This window comes from Leptonychotes weddellii, chromosome 3 (genome assembly GCF_054177405.1).
Source record: "Leptonychotes weddellii isolate Sample4059 chromosome 3, ASM5417740v2, whole genome shotgun sequence".
In the NCBI taxonomy this organism is placed as follows: Eukaryota; Metazoa; Chordata; class Mammalia; order Carnivora; family Phocidae; genus Leptonychotes; species Leptonychotes weddellii.
Window position 1 is genome coordinate 21,415,276 of NC_138371.1, and position 20,079 is coordinate 21,435,354.

A 20,079-nucleotide genomic window follows, 5' to 3' on the forward strand; every position below is an offset into this window, starting at 1 on the left:
GTATAATTAGAGCACAGTTTGTAAGGGCAAAAGAAATTAGAAGGTAATAAGGTCAGAGAAATAGTCTGTGAACAGAGTATCAAGGGCCAATTGTGCTAAGCAAAGAATTTTATACTTTATCCTAAAAAATAATTGTGGATTAACATTTAATTGCTAGACATATAGGACATCAATCAGAAGAGTCAAGACAGAAGCAAGTAGACCATTGCAACAATCTGATTGGTCAAGTTGGGTTTAGTAGTCTGAAACATACAGTTAAAAACTGAGAGCAACTGCAGATGTAGAACCTAAAATGCATAGTACCTCCATGTGTGTATATGAGGAGGAGGTGGTAGAGAGAAGGGAAAAGAGACTGGGTGAAATGAAGAAACCTAGCATTTGCCACAGGTATTTAGCATGGATGACCAGGTAGATAGTGGTGCCATTCAAGAATATGGTAATTAGGGGGCGCCTGGGTGGCTCAGTTGGTTAAGCGACTGCCTTCGGCTCAGGTCATGATCCTGGAGTCCCGGGATCGAGTCCCACATCGGGCTCCCTGCTCGGCAGGGAACCTGCTTCTCCCTCTGACCCTCCCCCCTCTCATGTGCTCTCTCTCTCTCATTCTCTCTGTCTCAAATAAAAAAAAAAAAAAATCTTTAAAAAAAAGAATATGGTAATTAGGAAAATAGGATAAAGTTTGGGGTGGGAAATGGAGATTTCAGGTTTTGAACACATTATCTTTTAGGCACTGGTGAGAGACTGAACCACCAAGTGAAACTGAGAAGAAGCTGAATATATAGATCTCAAGTTTTCAAGAGAGGTTTGGGTAGGAAGTACCTATTTGGGAGCCATCATTATATAGGCAGTAGCCTGAAGTAATACGTTTTCTAAACTTATATGGGTAACTATAGAGTGAGACATCTAGGAGGCCAACAACATACCAGGAAGAAAAAGAGGAAAAAAAAAAAAAAGCCATGAAGATGAGTAAGAGCAGAGAATGGGAGAATGAGAGAATGGGAAGAGTGATTTCACAGCAGCCAAAGCAAGCAAGTACTGGCACCAACGGATGTTGACAAGAAAATAAGAGAATTGAATTTTTTTTTTTTATATTTGGCAACATGGAGAAAATGTATGACAGTGTAGAAGACATCCATTATTTTTGCCAATCCTACATACCCTTCTTCTTCTGATAACAAAATTTCCATTTTCCTTTAGAGAACTGTTTCCCATTGCATGAAGCCATGTCAGGACTGTCAGCCTAGGTTGCCTGCCCTCTCTTGGCCAGAGGGTGGATATGTGACCTAATCCAGGTCCCTCAGACTCTGTCTTCTTGGATTTTGGATTTTGAGTGGACTGTTTGGTAAAAAGAGCTATGTTGGGAACACTCTTAGATGCTTCTGTCTTTAAGATTTAGCAGTGTGATGAGATAATGAAATAGTACAAGTATAAATATTTTTATCTTGGTTATAACATCAGAAATAAGGTCAAGGAAGATATTTGGTTATGAAGTTTGCTCTAACAAGTAAGATTAGTTTATTGGTGTTTTCTTAGCCTAGGTAAATCTCTATGTGACTGTTGCATTATTGAAGTAACTTAACTTGTTTTGTGTTTCAAGCCCATCACTCTACCCAGATCCTTGAAAGCAAAAAAAAAAAAAAAAAAAAAATCGGATTAGTTACGTAATTGAGAAAATGTATCAGATCTTTTCCCAATGGCAGACCTTAAAAATATGTCAAACTTGTTTATGAAAAGTCAACACTCAAATTATGTCTACAAAAGAATAGTGTAGCATAATGACTAAGGGCCCAGACTCTAGAGCCAGACCACCTAGGTTCAACTCATATATTCCCTACTAACTAGATGTAAACCCCAAGGAATCTCTGGGGTTTTGTTGCCCCATCAGTAAAATGGAGATGGTACTTATCTCGAGGGGGTTATTGAAAAGATTAAATGAATTATTAAGTCCAGTCTTAGAATAGTACTTAGCACATAGTATATATCAATTATTGTTATTATTGCTGATATGGTAAAAACAGCATCAATATTTGATATGTGAAGGGCTGATGTAAAATAGAAGTAAGACCAGAGCTCTGACAAAGTCATTGTTTTCAGTTCACATGAGCTTCATTGAACTTGGGACAAATCATCTGAATTGAGGTGGATGTGGTGTGGGACAGTTCGCACACCCAGGTTTCGTTTTGAGTGTTAAATGTGTGCAAATATGAAAATTCAAGGTTAGACTTAGAGCAAAACTGCCAAGTTTTAGACTACTCATTTCAAAACTAATTAATATATTCAATTTGGGGGCAAACCCTGTTAACCAGTTTTGCTGTTTTTTTAGCAAAATTTACAACAACAAACCTTTTTTTCTTCCCTTCTTTCATTTTGGATCCTGGTTTGTGACTTCATTTCATCTTCAGTCCATACATGGCCTGTTTTTTAGCTTTATAGTTAAGTTTAATAATGTAGTAAGTGCCTATAAATCCACCACCCAAAACAAAAGTTAAGATTTTGACAATAATCTGTATCTAATTAATGGTTCCTAACCCCATCCATTCTCCACTGCCCTTCCGTCCTCCTGACCACCCTTGTTTGAATATTTTGGTCAGCCTTTCTTTGCTTTTCTTTTTAAGTACGTGTTTTTACTTTAGTTGTTGCTAAGATTTTGACAATAATCTGTATCTAATTAATGGTTCCTAACCCCATCCATTCTCCACTGCCCTTCCGTCCTCCTGACCACCCTTGTTTGAATTTTTTGGTCAGCCTTTCTTTGCTTTTCAAGTACGTGTTTTTACTTTAGTTGTTGCTGAAAGAGGACATAATGTTTTATGTAACATCTTGGGATATATATTTTTCCACTTGATGATATCATGGAGTATATCGCTATAGAAAATGACCTGTTTCCTTGTTTCTGAAACTCCTAACTTCCTTCCAAATTAAAATCCAGTGATTACGGCATCTCTTGTCAATCGTAGCCATATCTTATAGACATTGAAAAGTAAATTTTTCTGGCCCATCCACTGGACTGTACAGGACGAGGTTAACTCAAAACTTAGATTGAATATCAATTTCTTTAAACATGTCCAAATTAGGAAAACATTTTTCTGTTGCCATTTTTCATTTCTTCAAAATCAGCAACCTGTATTGGTTATTAAGTAGGTCACCTGAATTGTGCACTGGATGTTCTTAACTTTCATCTCCTGCTTTCTCATTTTATTTTAGTGTCCGCCCTTATAAATGAGAATGTATTGTGTTTCACACAGTGGAACTATCCTTTACAAATGAAAGGAGCAGAATACATCATTTTACAGTATATGCGGAACAAGATAGCCTAATATATGAAACCTTTAGGTTCCCAAACAGGACTGGCACAGGTACAATTTAGAGAAAGCAGTGATAATCACGAACAAGTTATGGTCTTTCCTGTGAACATTGGCTTCAGTCATTGATCTCATCTGCCTCAGATGTTACCGTATCCATAAACATCCTTGGACATTATTTTTACTCAAAAACAACTTTGATAAGTTCTTTGTCTGTACTGTGAATGCCCATATCTAATGTCAATATCTCTGAGCTAATCTGTTAGCCCACAGCAATTTAGACAAATGGGATGAAGAGGGAGCAGCTTTGGAGAGTTTATGTCAAGTGAATTAGAGCAGTAGTTTAGTGAGCAAATATGCCAGTTATGAAATGGAATTTTTTATCCTGCTGAAGAACTCTTTTTAAAATAAATTGCAATCATAAAGCGGCCACAGTTTATTATGTGTAGACATGTTCAGAATTGGAACTCCTTCATGAAGGCTGCTTTATGCAGGTATTTATCTACTGCCAATAGGGCTAACAGCTCACTCCGCTCATCAGTAGAAAATCTGCTACAGGAAAATACACGGGTGAAAAAAAAACTGGTTAAATATCATGCTGTTATTCCGTGTGTCTGTTTAAGCTTTCCTGCAAAACAAGTTGACTTAAATTGTTTTAGAAAAAGAAAGTCCAAAAGCCTTGAAAATAGTGCAGTCTAAAAGTGATATTGATTTTAATCAATGTTAAAAACACTTTCAGAGGAGTAAGATGAGAAACAAGATCAACATGTTTGCCACCAATAGTGACCAACAGTTTATGTCATTGATCTGAGAGTAACTTGGATAAAAACAAATCGTGTGTTTGTGTGTGTAAAATTAGAGAGAGTACTTTAACACTAAAGATTATTCTTTCTACTTTTATTCAAGCATACTAATGTTTAACACATATCAAGGTGGCACATCCAGCTTTGTATCTTTTAAAATGTTTAAGAAATTATCAGATTGCATTTTTTGTATGGTTTTGCATAGTACCTCCTATGGAAGATTGTAAGGAACAAGAGCCTATCATGGACAACAATATTTCTCTGGTGCCTTTTGAGAGACCTGCTGTCATAGAGAAGCTCACAGGGAATATGGGAAAACGTAAAAGCTCCACTCCACAAAAGTTTGTGGGTAAGCATTACAAATTATTTTACTTCTTAAAAGGTGGTTTTAACGAGCAGAAGTAGGTTCCCATGTATTAGAGACATAGATGGTATATTTCAATGCAAGAGATAAATACCCATCTCTTTTGTCCATTATTCATTCCTACTTTATGCTGTTCCATGGGTACCACACTTACACACACACCCTTAGGTATATGGGCCTAGGAAATAAAAAAAGACTGATAAAATTTGCTATCTCAAAATGAAATTATATAGAAAGTATAGTATATAAAATAAAATGTTCATTTATGTACAAAATGAAAATACTTAAGGAAAATGGTGTCATCTATAAGCTAGTTTTGTAATCTGTTTTCCAGTTTCCATTAGTGCCAGGTCTTTAAACTCTTTTCTTTACATGGTATTAATGCTTTTGCTATTTGATCTGGAATTAAGAGATATCTTTTCCCCCAAATTCTTCATTAGAAAAATAATGCAGCAACCTACATTCAAGAGCCTTCATATTTGGATCTATCTTTCATATGTGGATCTTTGTTTTCATCTGGCCTGTGGTTTTGAAACAAAAAGATTAAATATGATGTATTTAGAGTTTTCTTTTTCATTTCCAAGCCCTTAGATATTCTTTAATACAGAGTTGGCACCATTCTGTACACTGTAAGTCATAAAGTGTCTCTAAGGATGCAAAAAGCATCCAAGTTTTTTAAGAATGTCTAAAAATAGTGATTCTGTATAAGGAATTGCCATTAATTATATATGTAATATATCTATTCTTACAGACTTCATATAGGGTAAAAATTAGAAGAGAAAGATTTTCAAATAGATTCACACATTCTACTGTCAAAGAGGATTGCAGAACATCCCACTATGTGTTGAGTGGTGAATGGGAGAATATATTCTCTTTGGTTATTTCAGGGAGGAAAGGCTAATAAAGTTCTTTTACTCCAGTAATCACTTAGAGAAGATTTCCTTCCAATCTAAAATTGAAGAACTAACTAATGACCAAAATATCATTTTAAGACAAGCTGGAGAGAGTTATTTACAGAGCTCATTGGAAAAAAGGCTAGAGAACAGCCCTAAGAGATCACAGTTGATCCTAGGTCAACTTAAAGCCCCTGCAAGAATACTCAAAGGCCTGCCTTGGGCCCTAAGTAACTTTTCTTTCTGCTTTCTCTCTTCCTTTTTATAAATATTTTTTAAATGCCATCTCATCTATTTTTAAATTGATCAATTTGATGGATGTCCATTAAAATGCCTATATCCCAACTAGATACTAGTATTGTTGGGAAAATATGTCTTTATGTCTTCTGAATCTATTTAGTTCTGTTCTTTGAAATATTTTTGTTTCCTATGACTTAGAGATACTAGTCTCAATTTGATTTGATCACATTCCTTAGAAAAGAGGGACAGATTTTTTTAAATTACATTTTGATTTTTAAAAATTTCTAAAAAAAAATAAAATGACATTAGATTTTTATTAGGAATTTAATGGTATTTTTTATTTGGATTATCCTTTCTAGTAAAATATAAAAAATAATCACACACTGTCTCTATGATTTTTTTTTTATAAATTCCTTTTTACCATGTTCCTCAGTTAAATACTATTCTTTGACCTTATCAAGTCTTCCAGACCAATGATCCCTGAACTTTCTGCATATCTTTTTGTGTCCTCCTTTCTTTTTCTTATCCAGCTTAGATTCCATGGTTAATCACTTTTACCACTCTCTTGACAATATTCTTGACTCTCTTACTTTGTTGCCTTTCTATCACCTCCTCCTGGTGAAACTCCACTCTCTAGTGAAAAGAGGAGCATCTTTCTCATATCGACAGGACTAAGAGTACTTGTGGAGAAAACCCCACAGCCTTACAAATTGGTGTCACTGTAAATTAATGAATAAGTGATCTCCAGTATCAGTTGTTCCATCAATGTATGTAGCAGTCCTCCTTTAATCCATTCTTCAACAGTCCTCTCTCCTACTCGGCCCTGTAGCCATTTCAACATTTCTTCATTCTCCACAAACATTGTATCTCACTCCTTGATGGTATTATATCTCAGTTTACAGGGATTAAAATCAGTCAAAATAATTTCAATAATAGCACTAATCTTATAAAGATTATGTTTATTTATATGAATACTTTCTTTTTTTCCTCTTTGTTTGAATGAAAGAAGTATCCCTCTTTCTAATTAAGGTTAATTCCTCTTCTTGTGCTCTGGAATTCTCCTATCCCAGTCCCCCAAATACCTTACATTGTTATTCCTTTTTCTCACTTACATTTTCAACCTCTCCCCTCTCTTGGCATTTTCCTTTTCATATGTAATATGATAAATTCTCATCATTAAAAAAAAAAAATCTTCCCTTAAACCCAAGTCTCCTTCTAGCTACTACCTACTTTTTCCTTCTCTTAAAAAATGGAGTTGTTGAAAGAGTTCCCTATGCTTGCTTTCCATAATTTCTTTCTTTCTACTTATTCCCCAGTCTATGCAACCTGGCTTTCTTCCTCATTGAGGTCACCACTAGCTTCCATAGTGCCAGGTGCAGTGGACCCTTTTTAGACTATCTTACACAACTCCTAGAGAGCATTTGCCACTCTTGAATAATTAATTCCTTTTGAAACACTTCTTTCCTTGGTGTCCATGACATTGATCTCTCTTGCATTTCTTCTAGCTTCTTTGCTCCTTCTCAATCTTCATTATGAATTTACCCTTAACAGCTATGCAAATGGAGCAAAAGTACTAATGGAGGCCTCCATTCGTGTGCCTAAATATTTTAATATTTTAAATCAAGCTGAAAAACTATTGTGTTCTACCTTCCTAACTTGGAAGATTGAGTTCAAATAAATATAGAATCCTCAGATTCCTTAGAGTTCCACACCAGACCTTGATAGCATGAGCAGAACTGCCTGACCTGAAGCCAGGCCTCTCTTAGAGCTACCTCTGGTTCTGTCCAGTACCAAAGGGGCTTCATGCCCATGTATGTAGACACTTCAGCCTACACATTCTAGACCCCACACATAGCACATAAAGAGTAGTGTGTTGGCCACTCCTCAGGCCTAAGTGTGTGAATACCAGCAGCACAAATTGGTACTCAGGAGGATAGACCCTTTGATGAGGACTGTGCTAACCCTTGATGCAAGCTCAGTGCCATTTGGTCAAGGAATTCTGGGGTCCTGGGTATCCAGAGTATGGTCTAGGGAGTAATCTCCAGGCACATTCCCTTGGCTATATACATTCCTTATTCCATGAGGAGCAAAAAACTCTGTAAACATGGGGCCCAGTGCAAGAATCCAACTTGCCTTGATCCGTGGGCAGGCATTAAAAATCTTGGTGTTCTTCCAGGTTCTATTTTTGACCTTCTCTTCTTCACACTTTACCTGTGCCTGGGTTATATCTTCTATTCTTGTGGCTTCAGAAGTCAGTTTCTATCAACCACAACTTAGATATCTACATCTCAAGTAGAGGTCTCTCTCCAAAATTTGAGACTATATTTTGGTAGTTACTGGACCATGACTATTACTCAGTCTTTCCCAACGTGAACTCATCATCTTTTCTATCTCATTGCCATCCACTAAGTCTCCTAGGCCAGAAACTTGGGCTCCATGTTTAACTTCTTTCTCTTACTCATGTTCTATGTCACCATGTCTATAATCACCATGTCTATAATCACCAAGCCCTGGAAACTATATTTTCTAAATTTCTCTCCATTCCATCCAGTTTTCTCCATTTCCACTGCCACTGTACTAATTCAGGCCACCATGATCTTTATGGCAATAACTTCCTAAACCATCTCAATAAATACCTAATCAAGTCACATCCCTGTTTAACCCTTTTAATCCTTATTGCCCTTGGGATAAAATTCCAATTCCTTAGCTGTTGAATGAGCCCTTTTATTATCTTTTCCATCTTTCTCATCTATTTCCACTTTCAGCTATATAGTGAAATGTAAGTAATCCCTTGAACAAGTCATGCCCTCTTGCCTCTGAGCCTTCCTACCTGCTGCTCCACTCCCACATTCCTTTACTTAGCTAGTATTTGTCATCAAATATCTCTGATGCCACTTTCTTCAAGAAGTCTTCTTTACTCCCCTAATTATATATTCCTTTTATTTGACCTCATAGCATATATCACACTGTATTAATAATGATCCCTAAATTGCTGTCACTCCCTGTAAACTGTAAGCTTAGAGAATGTAGATTAGGTTTGTCTAGCTCAACTTTTAAACTCTTAACATTGTGATATCTTAAATTGAATGCCATGAGATAAGGTCTCATCATTTTTTTCTTCATTACTCTGATCATTACCCTGATCTCACTTTGGGGACCTCTCTTCAAACCTGAAGTGCTTTTCCAGAATGCAGTTCTGTGGATCAACGTTTTTTCATCAACATTACAAATTAGGCATCCATCTATAACAACATACTAAACATTTATAAGAAGTCCACATATTTTTTAAGAAGTCTTTATCTGTGAGATTTACCTGTCAAAGTAACCAGGCAATTAGTAGGAGACCGCATTTAGTGACAGAATTTTAAAAAGATAAAATATGCTGTCCAAAGCTGGCAATATTTAAAGGAGAAAAATTAAAATTACTTCTCCTGCTTTATGCACAGAACTCTTTCATGGCTAATCCTGAAGTAAAATATAACTTTGTTGAAGTAAATATTAAAGGGAAAACTACAGAAATCCTTCAATCAAGATAAAGTATAGAAAATTAACAATGGATGTACATACCAGCACCATTGCCCATATGTCTGAATAAGGAAGGGGTGGTGTAAAAATGATTAATTCTCCATTTCAAGAAGCAAAACAACAAAATATAGTATTTTCCAAGTTTATGAATAAACTACTTTTGGAAATGACTCCTATATTTAAACAGTCCTAAATTTCATTCAATTTATCAAACAATACAGCCTTTTTTTTTTTTTTGAGAGAGAGAGAGAGACAGAGAACTCAAACACAAGTGGGTGGGGAGGGGGCAGAGGGAGAGGGAGAGAGAGAATCTTAAGCAGGCTCCATGCCCAGCACAGAGCCCGACCTGGGGCTCCATCTCATGACCCTGAGATCATGACTTGAGCCGAAATCAGGAGTCAGACTCTTAACCAACTGAGCCACCCAGACACCCCCAAACAATACATCTTTTAACAATATTTTAATGGTGATGTTTTTTTAATTCTCCAGGGTGACATATACTGGCTTTATAATTTTTTTTCTAATGTAGCCATTAAAGCAACCAAATTAACCCTATATAACAGTGAGGTGACAGAGGTTATAAGCAGATCACTCTCGCTTTTGTGATCTTTGTGGCTTGGTCACTGATGTCGAAAATATGCAAAACAGGCATAGTCTCTGACTTATTTTCACCTGGTATTTCTTCTTTTGCCTATAGTCGCTGAGCTGTAGACAAGTGGAAATTTTAATTGAGAATGAAAATAATACAGTCAATCATACCTTTCAGCCTAGATGCATTTTCATGATGGCATTAAAACAAGTGCAAATGGCTTGTGAAATTCTTATTACTAATCCTCTTTGCAGGTTGAGAGTATTTGTGAGTCTCAGCAGAATTAAAGAGCCCCAATGCTTGATCTAAAGAATAAGATTATCATATTATAGAAAATGGAGACGATTAACTTTGTACATTTATATTTTAATCCAATCACTAATTTTGTTGTATTTTGTTTTACTTTTCTCGCCCGCCTCCTTTCAGGGGAAAAGCTCATGCGATTCAGCTACCCAGACATTCACTTTGATATGAACTTAACATATGAGAAGGAGGCTGAGCTAATGCAGTCTCATATGATGGACCAAGCCATCAACAATGCAATCACCTACCTTGGAGCTGAGGCCCTTCACCCACTGATGCAGCACCCGCCAAGCACAATCGCTGAGGTGGCCCCAGTTATAAGCTCAGCTTATTCTCAGGTCTATCATCCAAATAGGATAGAAAGACCCATTAGCAGGGAAACCTCCGATAGTCATGAAAACAACATGGATGGTCCTCTCTCTCTCATCAGACCAAAGAGTCGACCCCAGGAAAGAGAGGCCTCGCCCAGCAATAGCTGCCTGGATTCTACTGACTCAGAAAGCAGCCATGATGACCACCAGTCCTACCAAGGAAACCCTGCCTTAAATCCCAAGAGGAAACAAAGCCCAGCTTACATGAAGGAGGATGTCAAGGCTTTGGATACCACCAAGGCTCCTAAGGGCTCTCTGAAGGACATCTACAAGGTCTTCAATGGAGAAGGAGAACAGATTAGGGCCTTCAAGTGTGAGCACTGCCGAGTCCTTTTCCTAGACCATGTCATGTACACCATTCACATGGGTTGCCATGGCTACCGGGACCCACTGGAATGCAACATCTGTGGCTACAGAAGCCAGGACCGTTACGAGTTTTCATCACACATTGTTCGAGGGGAGCACACATTCCATTAGGCCTTTTCATTCCAAAGGGGACCCCTATGAAGTAACGAACTGCACATGAAGAAATACTGCACTTACAATCCCACCTTCCCTCAGATGTTGACATACCTTTTTTAGTTGTTTAATATTATTACTGTCATTAATTCTTATTTTGTGGACGCAGTGTCATTTGCTCTGCCTAATTACAATAAGGAAGAAACAGAAGAGAGAAGGGACAAGGGATATTGTTTCTTGATAACTTGGCTCGTTTATTTTGTGGGAATTTAAGAGCAGTTCCATTTCTGCCACGCATAAATATAAGGTATATCATGCTTTGAAAAAAAATCACTTGATTCATATAGATTCACCTGAGAGATTCTAATTTGCCACTGATGTTCAGGATTATGATTGAAGCCAGGAAAGTTTAGAGTTTTCTGGGTAGAACTTTCTCAGTTTAAAGTGGTATAAGTAATTTTACTCTTCAAGGAAGAATTTTGTTTCAAAATGTAAATTGTTTTTTTTTCCCCCTCTAGAGATCATGGAACACAAACACATTGTTACTTTCAGTGATAAACTCCTTGGATGAGTTGTGGGTTCTATGTTTACTTCCCCAATGGAATTTATAATACGGTATGTTATACACTGTACCATATAGCAAAAATTTTGAACTACAGGTAGTTAAGGACACCTGCAATACATCTGAGGTCCTATGATCTTATTTTTCTAAACTTAAGCACTGTTTTCCATAGTTTTGATGACTGGCATTTTATAGACACCCTGGCAGCCTTACTTTTAACACCTTTAATGAATAGTATTTTTATCTAGTTTTAAGAATAACATATGGTCTAAGAGTGGCTAAGAGGCAGTCAGTAGTTTCCAGAAAGGACCTCTACTTTTCATAAATTTGTTTGGGAAGTTTTCTTTTAAAGTTATAATGTGATGGCAGCATAGTATGCGTATTTGTTTCTAAAAGTATGCTTACGATTGTCACTTTATCAGCATTTAATCAGTGTTAACCAGTCAGCAGAAAAATATAATTAGGCTAACAGTGGGGGGGGGGGACCCACTCAGAAATCCCTTTTCTGGTATGTCTCTCTTCACTGGTTATTTCAAGCTGTGACCACCCAGTGTTCTATCTATAGTCCATCATCTTTTACTATTTGAGTGGGAGATCACAAAAATCTTGCTATAGGTTTTTGCTTTCCAAATCTCAAAGCAATTACTAATTCCACCTGAATGTGGTAACTTGAACCCCGTAAGGTTATGGAACTAGGGCTATTTATTCTATTTATACTAGGGTATTCCTTCAATAATAATATTTACCACTTTTGGTGCATGGAAAAGGGAACTTCTTTGTAACTTGTACAATAGACTACAGATAAACAAAAAACAAAGCTTATTTTTACCCTACTTGGAGTCTAGAATGTAACCTAACCTCCAAGTGAAAGTCACCATGTCCTGCACATTTTTCTGTCTTAAAAACATTCAACTATTTATAAGTCCTTGTCAGAAATGAATCTCAATCCCTTAGTAAAAATTTTCTCTTCTTTTAATCCATGCATATGTTTCCATTTTTCATGTGCAAATTTTTTATTTCATTTATAAGGGTGCTATTTTTTCTCTGCAGTCCAACAGCATTAGAGGGGAGGAACCAGATGAGATCAAGTCATTTTGGGGGGGAGGGGGGAGACACACTTGGATGCAGAACATGCTGCTTGTGTTGAGGGAGGACAGTCCTGTCCATGACTGGAATATCTAATAGCCATTTCTGAATACTGATTCAGTTAAGCAGTAACTGATAACTGCTCTAAAAAAAATCATTAAATAGGATGCCAAAACTATGTTTCTTAATACAGATGCTGTGAGAACTAGCAAGATTAGAGATGTATGGACAGAGAAGCAAACCTGGCCCCAATACTGCTCTTTACTCATTTTCTCATTTATCATCTGCTGATTTAAGCGACTTCTACGCACTAACACAGCTTAGAGCTAGGCAAAAATGATTATAACTCAGCTCTCCTTTACTGGCCCCTCTTGTAATTATTTTTGGAGAAATGTCCAAACTGTTCCTTTAAATCAAAGAGAATGCACCAAAACAGAGACATGAAATGTTTTAAATAGAATGTCAACTTTTTTTCCCCCCTGCATGCTTTGGTACTTTGTGAACATACAATATGTCCAAAAGTAAAGCATGTTTTTGAGACTCCCTTACTGCCCCTACCCTAACCACTCAAGAAAATTGGAATTTCATATATTTTTTTCCTTTTTGGAGGAAGGTAAATAATTTAAGGTTACTGATTTTGTGTCTTACTGCGATTTAAGGAAGCATTTGGATGGCAGATAATATGTTCATCACTTTGGCTGTGTGTGGATCTCTGCTGGCATCATCTAGGAATTTTCTTCAGTATATGAATAATCATGTACCTAACTGCCCTGGGATGAAGCTGAATTTTAGGTGGACCTAAAGAGTTGTATAGTACCCCCCTGACGACAGTACTAATGTACACTCTGTTTCTCATTCCATCTCTTTGGAAATCTATTTTATGGAAGGCACTGAATATTTGTGAGAGTGTATTTGCTACAAGTGTATACTTGTACTTTCTTAGCTTCACGATATGAGGAACAGAAAGAGGTAAAGATGGCTCAGGGTGTGGCAGGAACAAATGAGGACGAGGTCAGTTCAAATGTACAGGTTAGAAAGAATTTTTGTGGGCACAGTGCTTTCTGGGAAACTCTGAATGGCTATATTTGCATGCCTCCTTCTTCACAAAAGGAAATATGCAAGTTGTTAGGGCCTAAAAATAATGAGAGTCAGACACCAAATAAATCAAGTTTTACATAACAGTTATATGCCCAGTTTATTTAGGTGAGATTTCACATTACAGAGTACTTGAGGGGCATGAAAATGGGTTAGCCTCTCTTTTCTAGTTTGGCAAAAATTCAGAAATTCATCACATTGCTTTGCCCTAATTTTGCCCAGAAATTTATCTCCAGTTCCTGTTGGAGATGTGTGCTGCCTCTCACTAATAGTGGTCAATCACTTTTAAAAAGCCATTCTAGTCTGGCTTTTTAGAACAGTGAAAATGACCAATAAGCAGATTGGAAGAGATTTCAAGTTGTTAAAACATTCCGTTGAGAATTTTCTGGTGGGACAAAATGGGAAAATGAGAGACCGGGATTTAGATTTGGCTACAAAGTAGGGAATGTCTTTCCTACAAACGTACAAGCAATTGTAGGTGTGCAACAGTGTATGTTTGTACACACGTACACACTCTTAAAGAAAAGTCATGAAAAGGAGCAATTAGTGACCACGTGTTGCAATAGCACATAAAGAATTAAAATTATAATTAACACCTGAGCAATTTAGGAAATTTACCTGATTGTAGTAACAAATATTAAAGAAGTTATTAGTGTGTCTTTAGGACTAGTTCAACTATTAAACCTTGGGTCTTTACAATCTATTTCCAGAAAAAATCAAAACAAACAAAAAGATCTATAAGCTGATTTGGTATAACTTCCAAAGTGAAAGAAACACAAATAACTTTTAAATAGGAAGATACAGAAAAGAAAAATGATTAACTTTTACTTGTTGGCAAATGGAGAAAGACCAGAATATTTTAGTGAGCTTGATGTTGTTTTTATTTATAGTTATTGTGTATCAGTTCTACACCTCACAAAACTATGAAGTCTTTATATGTTATAAAGGTTTGACAAAATATACATTAGTGAAAGCATCTAGATGAAAATCATGTTTTATTCTCCAAATGTTATTTCATCCTATCTCCAAAATGATTCCGTAAAGTAGAAAAAGAACAGAAAAGACTGCAAAAATATAAACAAAAATCTGCATGCCCCTAGTTTCAAGACAGAACTTAGATTATAAGAGGTACTGGCTACATTATTGTCTTTTTTTTACTTTGAAATGTTCATTTTACAAAAAGGGATATGTTACATATGTGGTCAACTTTAGTTATATTTTATATATTGTTTTAGTAAGTACTATCTGTATGCGATTATCACAAAAAAAAAAAAAAAAAAAATCCCCAAACGCAAAAGAAAAAAAGAGTAGGGGTGAAATTGAAGTTTGTATATATGAGAGTTATCTTAGAAATGTTTTTAAACCTCCAGTTTCTGCAAAATAATTAAAATATACAGTAACTGGTATCTTAAGATCCTGAATTTAACGTATTAAATACTTATAAAATTTCTTTATATTGGTGCCTTTTTAAAATGCATTGAGAGAGTGTTGGTTAGCTGCTGTAGCTCTACAAACACTTCTATTATGTATTTTTAAAAACCACTTAAATTTGAGTACTATATAATACATCTTCGTGTTCTTACAGCAAAACTGTTAGAGGAATTTCCAATACAGAGAATTTCAGCTCATCTGTTTAAAGTAAAAGGAAACTTTGAAACCAGATTTTAATCTTATTAGTTTGATAGTATTTCTGAATACCATTACAAGATCACGTAGGTAAAATATGGCATAGAGGGAAATTTCAGCTGTGAATTGCATTATGGCATGTGTTTTTTGTTTTGTTTTTAAGGAAGAATAAGTTCTAGTATCACACAGGCTTTATTAGTGGAATTTTTGGTCAATAAAATACAGTATTATTTTGGAATTTATAGACTAGTGTTGTACTAGTCTGAGAACCACTGTCTCCTAATCTGTTAATGTTTTATGGAATAATGTAAAGAAGCAGGTAATTAATTCTCCTTGAACAAAACAAAACTGAACAGTCATATCACATTGCTATTCTCCAAAGCATAATCTCAAATGGTTTCCTACCATGATTGTGTATTACTTGCAATGGATGTGTTAGGATATGACAGCTTTTAAAAAAAACAAAACAAAAACAAATACAAAAAAAACAAGCTGCTTGTTATACAAAGCAAATGTCATATGACCAAGAAGCTGTGATACGCTAGTGTTTCTTTTTATCATAGTATATTGCTAGGCCAAATAATGACACCTTGAATATTTTTACATTTATTGCAGAAACCTAAAATTTTGGGATTTCCATAAGGTTTTTATGTAACATTATATTTCTAGCTTTTTAGTTTTCTCTTGCTGTACTGTAAGTTTGTGGATATTTTTCACATGCACTCTTAGAAATAAGTTCCTAATTCTGTTTATGGGGTTTTCTCCCATAACATTGCATTTGTATATTTTCTGTATAAATTTGTTGTGAATTAACCTTTACCCCATACAGAGAGTGGTACGTGAATGACTAGTTTTCTAAGATGTCCTTTTTATTGTGAATAAAATATAAAATTTAGAGGCCCTCTGCTAAGCCGCATAAAATACAACATATAACTTCATAAAGGTACAGATAAGCCAGTTTGCAGTTAATTGGGCCCTTCAAATTACCTCAAGTGACACACAGTAAGAAAAGCTTCTCAAACGGGTGCAGGTCACTGAATCCCCTACTATGCACTTATCAGGATTCTACTTAATTTACTGGAAATGGATTTTTAAAAAATGAATACACTGTAACAAGGGAAGGACTCTGGGTTTGGGTTCTTGTTGTTTTATTATTTTGTGTGTGTTTTTTTTAAGTAGTTCAATTTCTGAAACTGTGATAAAACATTTTGACTGTCAAGCACTCTCAGATTTTGAACATAAATCACTTCCCCTTCTGTGTAACGAAGTTCTTTGTTAGCTCTTAAGTTTTGTCTCTTCCCCCACCCCCTCTTTGCTCCCCTGTCTGCGTCGTCCGGCCTCTGGAGAGCTCTGCCTCTCCTTCCCCTACTAGTGTGACGATTAGGTCAACTCTTCGGATTCATCAGTCTCTTAAGTCTTAACATTTTTTGTGTGATTTTTGTTGGCTGTATAATTTGCTGACATATTTTTATACTCAAGTGTAGTTTTATATTAAAAAGAGAAGTAGTTGGATTAAACATAGTAAGGTATATAACCCTTGTGCTACTTTCACTTTCAAATATTGGGTACCTAAAGTAGGACTTCAGAGATTATGTCGTCATAATATGGTATGTTTGCCTTCCTTTTTAGTTGGGTTTTGTGTTCTGATTTGTTTTTCCTTCTAAAATGTATGAGAGATTAAACAATTCTTTGCAAGAATTTAGAAAGATGTTAAAAGTCTAAAGCAAAAAGTCTTAACTGTCTCCCAGTTGGGAGAAAATGCTTTAACATTACTATAATAATATTCCAGGTTTGGAGGGGGCTCTCCAGGCTTCATATCTGCTCTTAATAGTTGGATCTTTTAGACCATGTGTTATTTGCAATCCCAGAATGATTGCTTCTGCTATTTAGTTCAAAAGATATTTTTCTTTTCTTTCTGTACAAGTGCAATACTTTCCTTGAAGTCTTAAAAACTATGGTTATTTTTTTTTAACTGACCTATTCTTTCTTTAGTTAATGACAAAAAGAAACCCTTGAAAATCATGGTATGTTAGTTAAAGGACACAACAGGCAAAGAAAAACACTCCATAGTCAAAAGATTAGAGAATGTTGAAAACACTAGTCTAATCTTATGGTATCTATATTTAGGCTAAATTTTCACTGGAACTGGTAATCTTTTGCCTGAGAAATGTGTCCTAAAGTTGAAAAAGTTGCAGTTCTTAAAGACTGAATTTTCTTCTTACCCTTGCCCAGTGTTTTAAATATTTTTTATTTCATTTTCCTTCTTTTGGAAATGAACTTTAAAATAAAAGCAAAGCACTTAGCTCAATTTTAAACACCTATCACCTACTGAAGACAATTTTTAAGAAATATTTGGAGCACTGTTTTCATACAAATTTAAGTAAGAATATTTTTCTCGTATCATACATATTTATATGTAGAATGCTGGTTTTCTTTTTTTATACCCGTGTCCCTGTAGTAAAACTGCTGTAATGTAAATACATGTTTTGTTAAAAGATAACATTTCTTTGGCATTTCTTTTAAAGGCAGTTACTGCATTTGTATAGTATGTGTCTTGGCCATTTTAGATTTTTTTCTTTAACAATACCAAAGGTAATTAGACTACTTTAAAAACTAATTGCTTGACAGTTTCTAGGATATTTTGAGTTTTAGAAGCAAAAGAAAAAAAAAATAGGTCAAACCAGTAAACCTCATTTTTTTTTCAAACTAATAATTTGGGAAAATAAAAATTGTTTAAAAAAGAAATATATATAAATATATATGTAAAATTAAAATTCCAGACCTTGTATGTCAGGTTTGCTCAGTGTAATGTAGTTTTTTTAAGGCTCAAATACAATACCTCAGAAAATGAGGTTTACTATGGAAATACTGAAACAGTCTTTGTAGCTGTGTGACGAGTCACTCTGCTATATTACCAATTTGGAGACCTCTGCTAAACAGTTTTATCACTGCAGACTAAAATGTGGGACTTGTATTTTCTTTGTTTTTAATGCACACACATACATGTTCTGTGCATGTATGTGGGTACCATGTATATGTGTGTGAGTGTTGTATATGCATGTGTGAGTGTGTGTCTGTATGTGTGTACAACTAAAGAAGCTGCAGAAACTTTGTAATACTTTGTGAAAAGGATTATATTATAAAGGTTTGTACTGTCTGAGTGCACAGCTACTGGAATAAATTTAGGGAATCTCAGGAACAAGCATATAATTTGTCCAAGATTTATTTCTTCTCAGAAGTGTAAGTGCAGTTTTTAATTCTGTATATTATTTAATATTTTACCAATAAAATAAACTTCTGACATAAAAAAGTTTGCTATAAAAACTTTCTGGTGAGAATTCTGTACACAAACACATCTTCCAAATACAGAAGATTAAACTTGAATAATATCAGGCTTAAGTTACTGTCCTTGTGTATACATGTCACACTGCTTGACCCAGAGATGCGGGTGCACTGGAGATCAGGAATCTCCATCTTTACTATGTAGGCCCCCAGAGCAGAGTACAAAGTAGTCCATGACTTGTTAAGGATGGCATCTCTTTACTCTTCCAACAGGTTTCATATATATCTTATTTTACCCTTAAATCTAAGAGGTATGTATGTCAGAGCCTATCCTCTATATATTTATAGAAGAAACCTAAGGGCAGAAAGTTGTTGCTCCAAAGTACACAGTAAATTATGCAAGGAATTCCAACAAATGGTTCAATAACCATATTGGAAAACAGCATTTCTTAAGAGTCAGACCAAGATTAAAGAAGGATTAAGTCAGAGACATGGTTCAATCACACTGGCAAAAATGTAGATGTCTGTTCTGCTTTATGTTAAACTATCACTATATGAATCATACACTTCGCAGATTTTTATAAATGCAGCTTATGTTTTTCCATGAGAAGTTTGTTCTGTTACCAGTGTCTTCATAACCAGAAATGTAAAAGAACATATATGGCTGCTCATTTACCTTTAGCTATGTGCTTATCCTCCATGCCAATTTCAAGGCCACCATCACATTTGAGAGTTATTAGAATTTTTCATCAGTAAGCATTTATAAATTTTTGTGGATACTTATCACATTTCCCAATAATTTCACATAGAATGAAAAGAACTACACATTCAATGGCATTTTACTTCCTTGACTGTCTTTTAATTCAAAATACCTAACTCATAGGGGAAAAGACAAACAAAAGAAGTAGCAAGGCAAAAAGAAAAAAAAATGAGCCTAACAAATTACTGTCTAGCATTACACTATGAAGAATTCCTTGAAGATCAACAATATTTATCAAATTCATGTGTTTATAATGTTGACAAGAGCAAAATGAAAAAGACTTTTTAAAAAGATGCCATATGTTTTTGATTTTTCTATTGCAGTAGGGTCAGAGAAATGATAAATATTTTAATTCTTGATATGATTTTAAGATTTTATCAATATGCTCAAGACAAAGGGCTGTCTTTAGGGTATGAGCCACCTGATAAAGGAAGTTCCTTTTAGCATTTTGGCAACTCTACATCTTGCTCTTAGGGGCTCTAAGAAGCACCCATTAAACTTCTAGGAATACCTCATGTTTTATTAATAGCCTCACTAAAAGTTCCCATTATGATTTGAACCTCTCACTAGAGGTACCAATGAGGATAATAACTGCTGAAATTGAGTTTTGCTGCTTTTCTTCCATTTGGCACAAAATTTGAGGGAAGTGCTTCCCTAAACTAGCCTAACAGGCAGATGGGAGAAATTGACAAAGTGATAAAGTATCCATAATCCCACAGAAAAATGGGTAAAATTAAGGGAGGTGGGTGGGGAGGAGATCCTGGAAAATAAAAACATAATCGTCTGAGAAAAAGCAAGGTTAACTTTTTTTTTTTTTTTTGT

At 35.4% G+C, this 20,079-nt stretch overlaps 1 protein-coding gene across 8 annotated transcripts in view; it reads left to right on the top strand.

The window, feature by feature from the left end:
• IKZF2 (IKAROS family zinc finger 2) overlaps positions 1-18,491 on the top strand; it is a 154,447-nt gene extending 135,956 nt beyond the window's left edge. For all 8 annotated transcript variants that reach the window (XM_081813688.1, XM_081813685.1, XM_081813683.1 and 5 more), the window contains 2 exons: positions 4,308-4,451; positions 10,140-18,491. In XM_081813688.1, coding sequence (XP_081669814.1) covers positions 4,308-4,451; positions 10,140-10,864 — 869 coding nt within the window. In that variant the 3' untranslated portion in view covers positions 10,865-18,491. The remainder of the gene's footprint in view (positions 1-4,307; positions 4,452-10,139) is intronic.
• Positions 18,492-20,079: the final 1,588 nt, after the last annotated feature.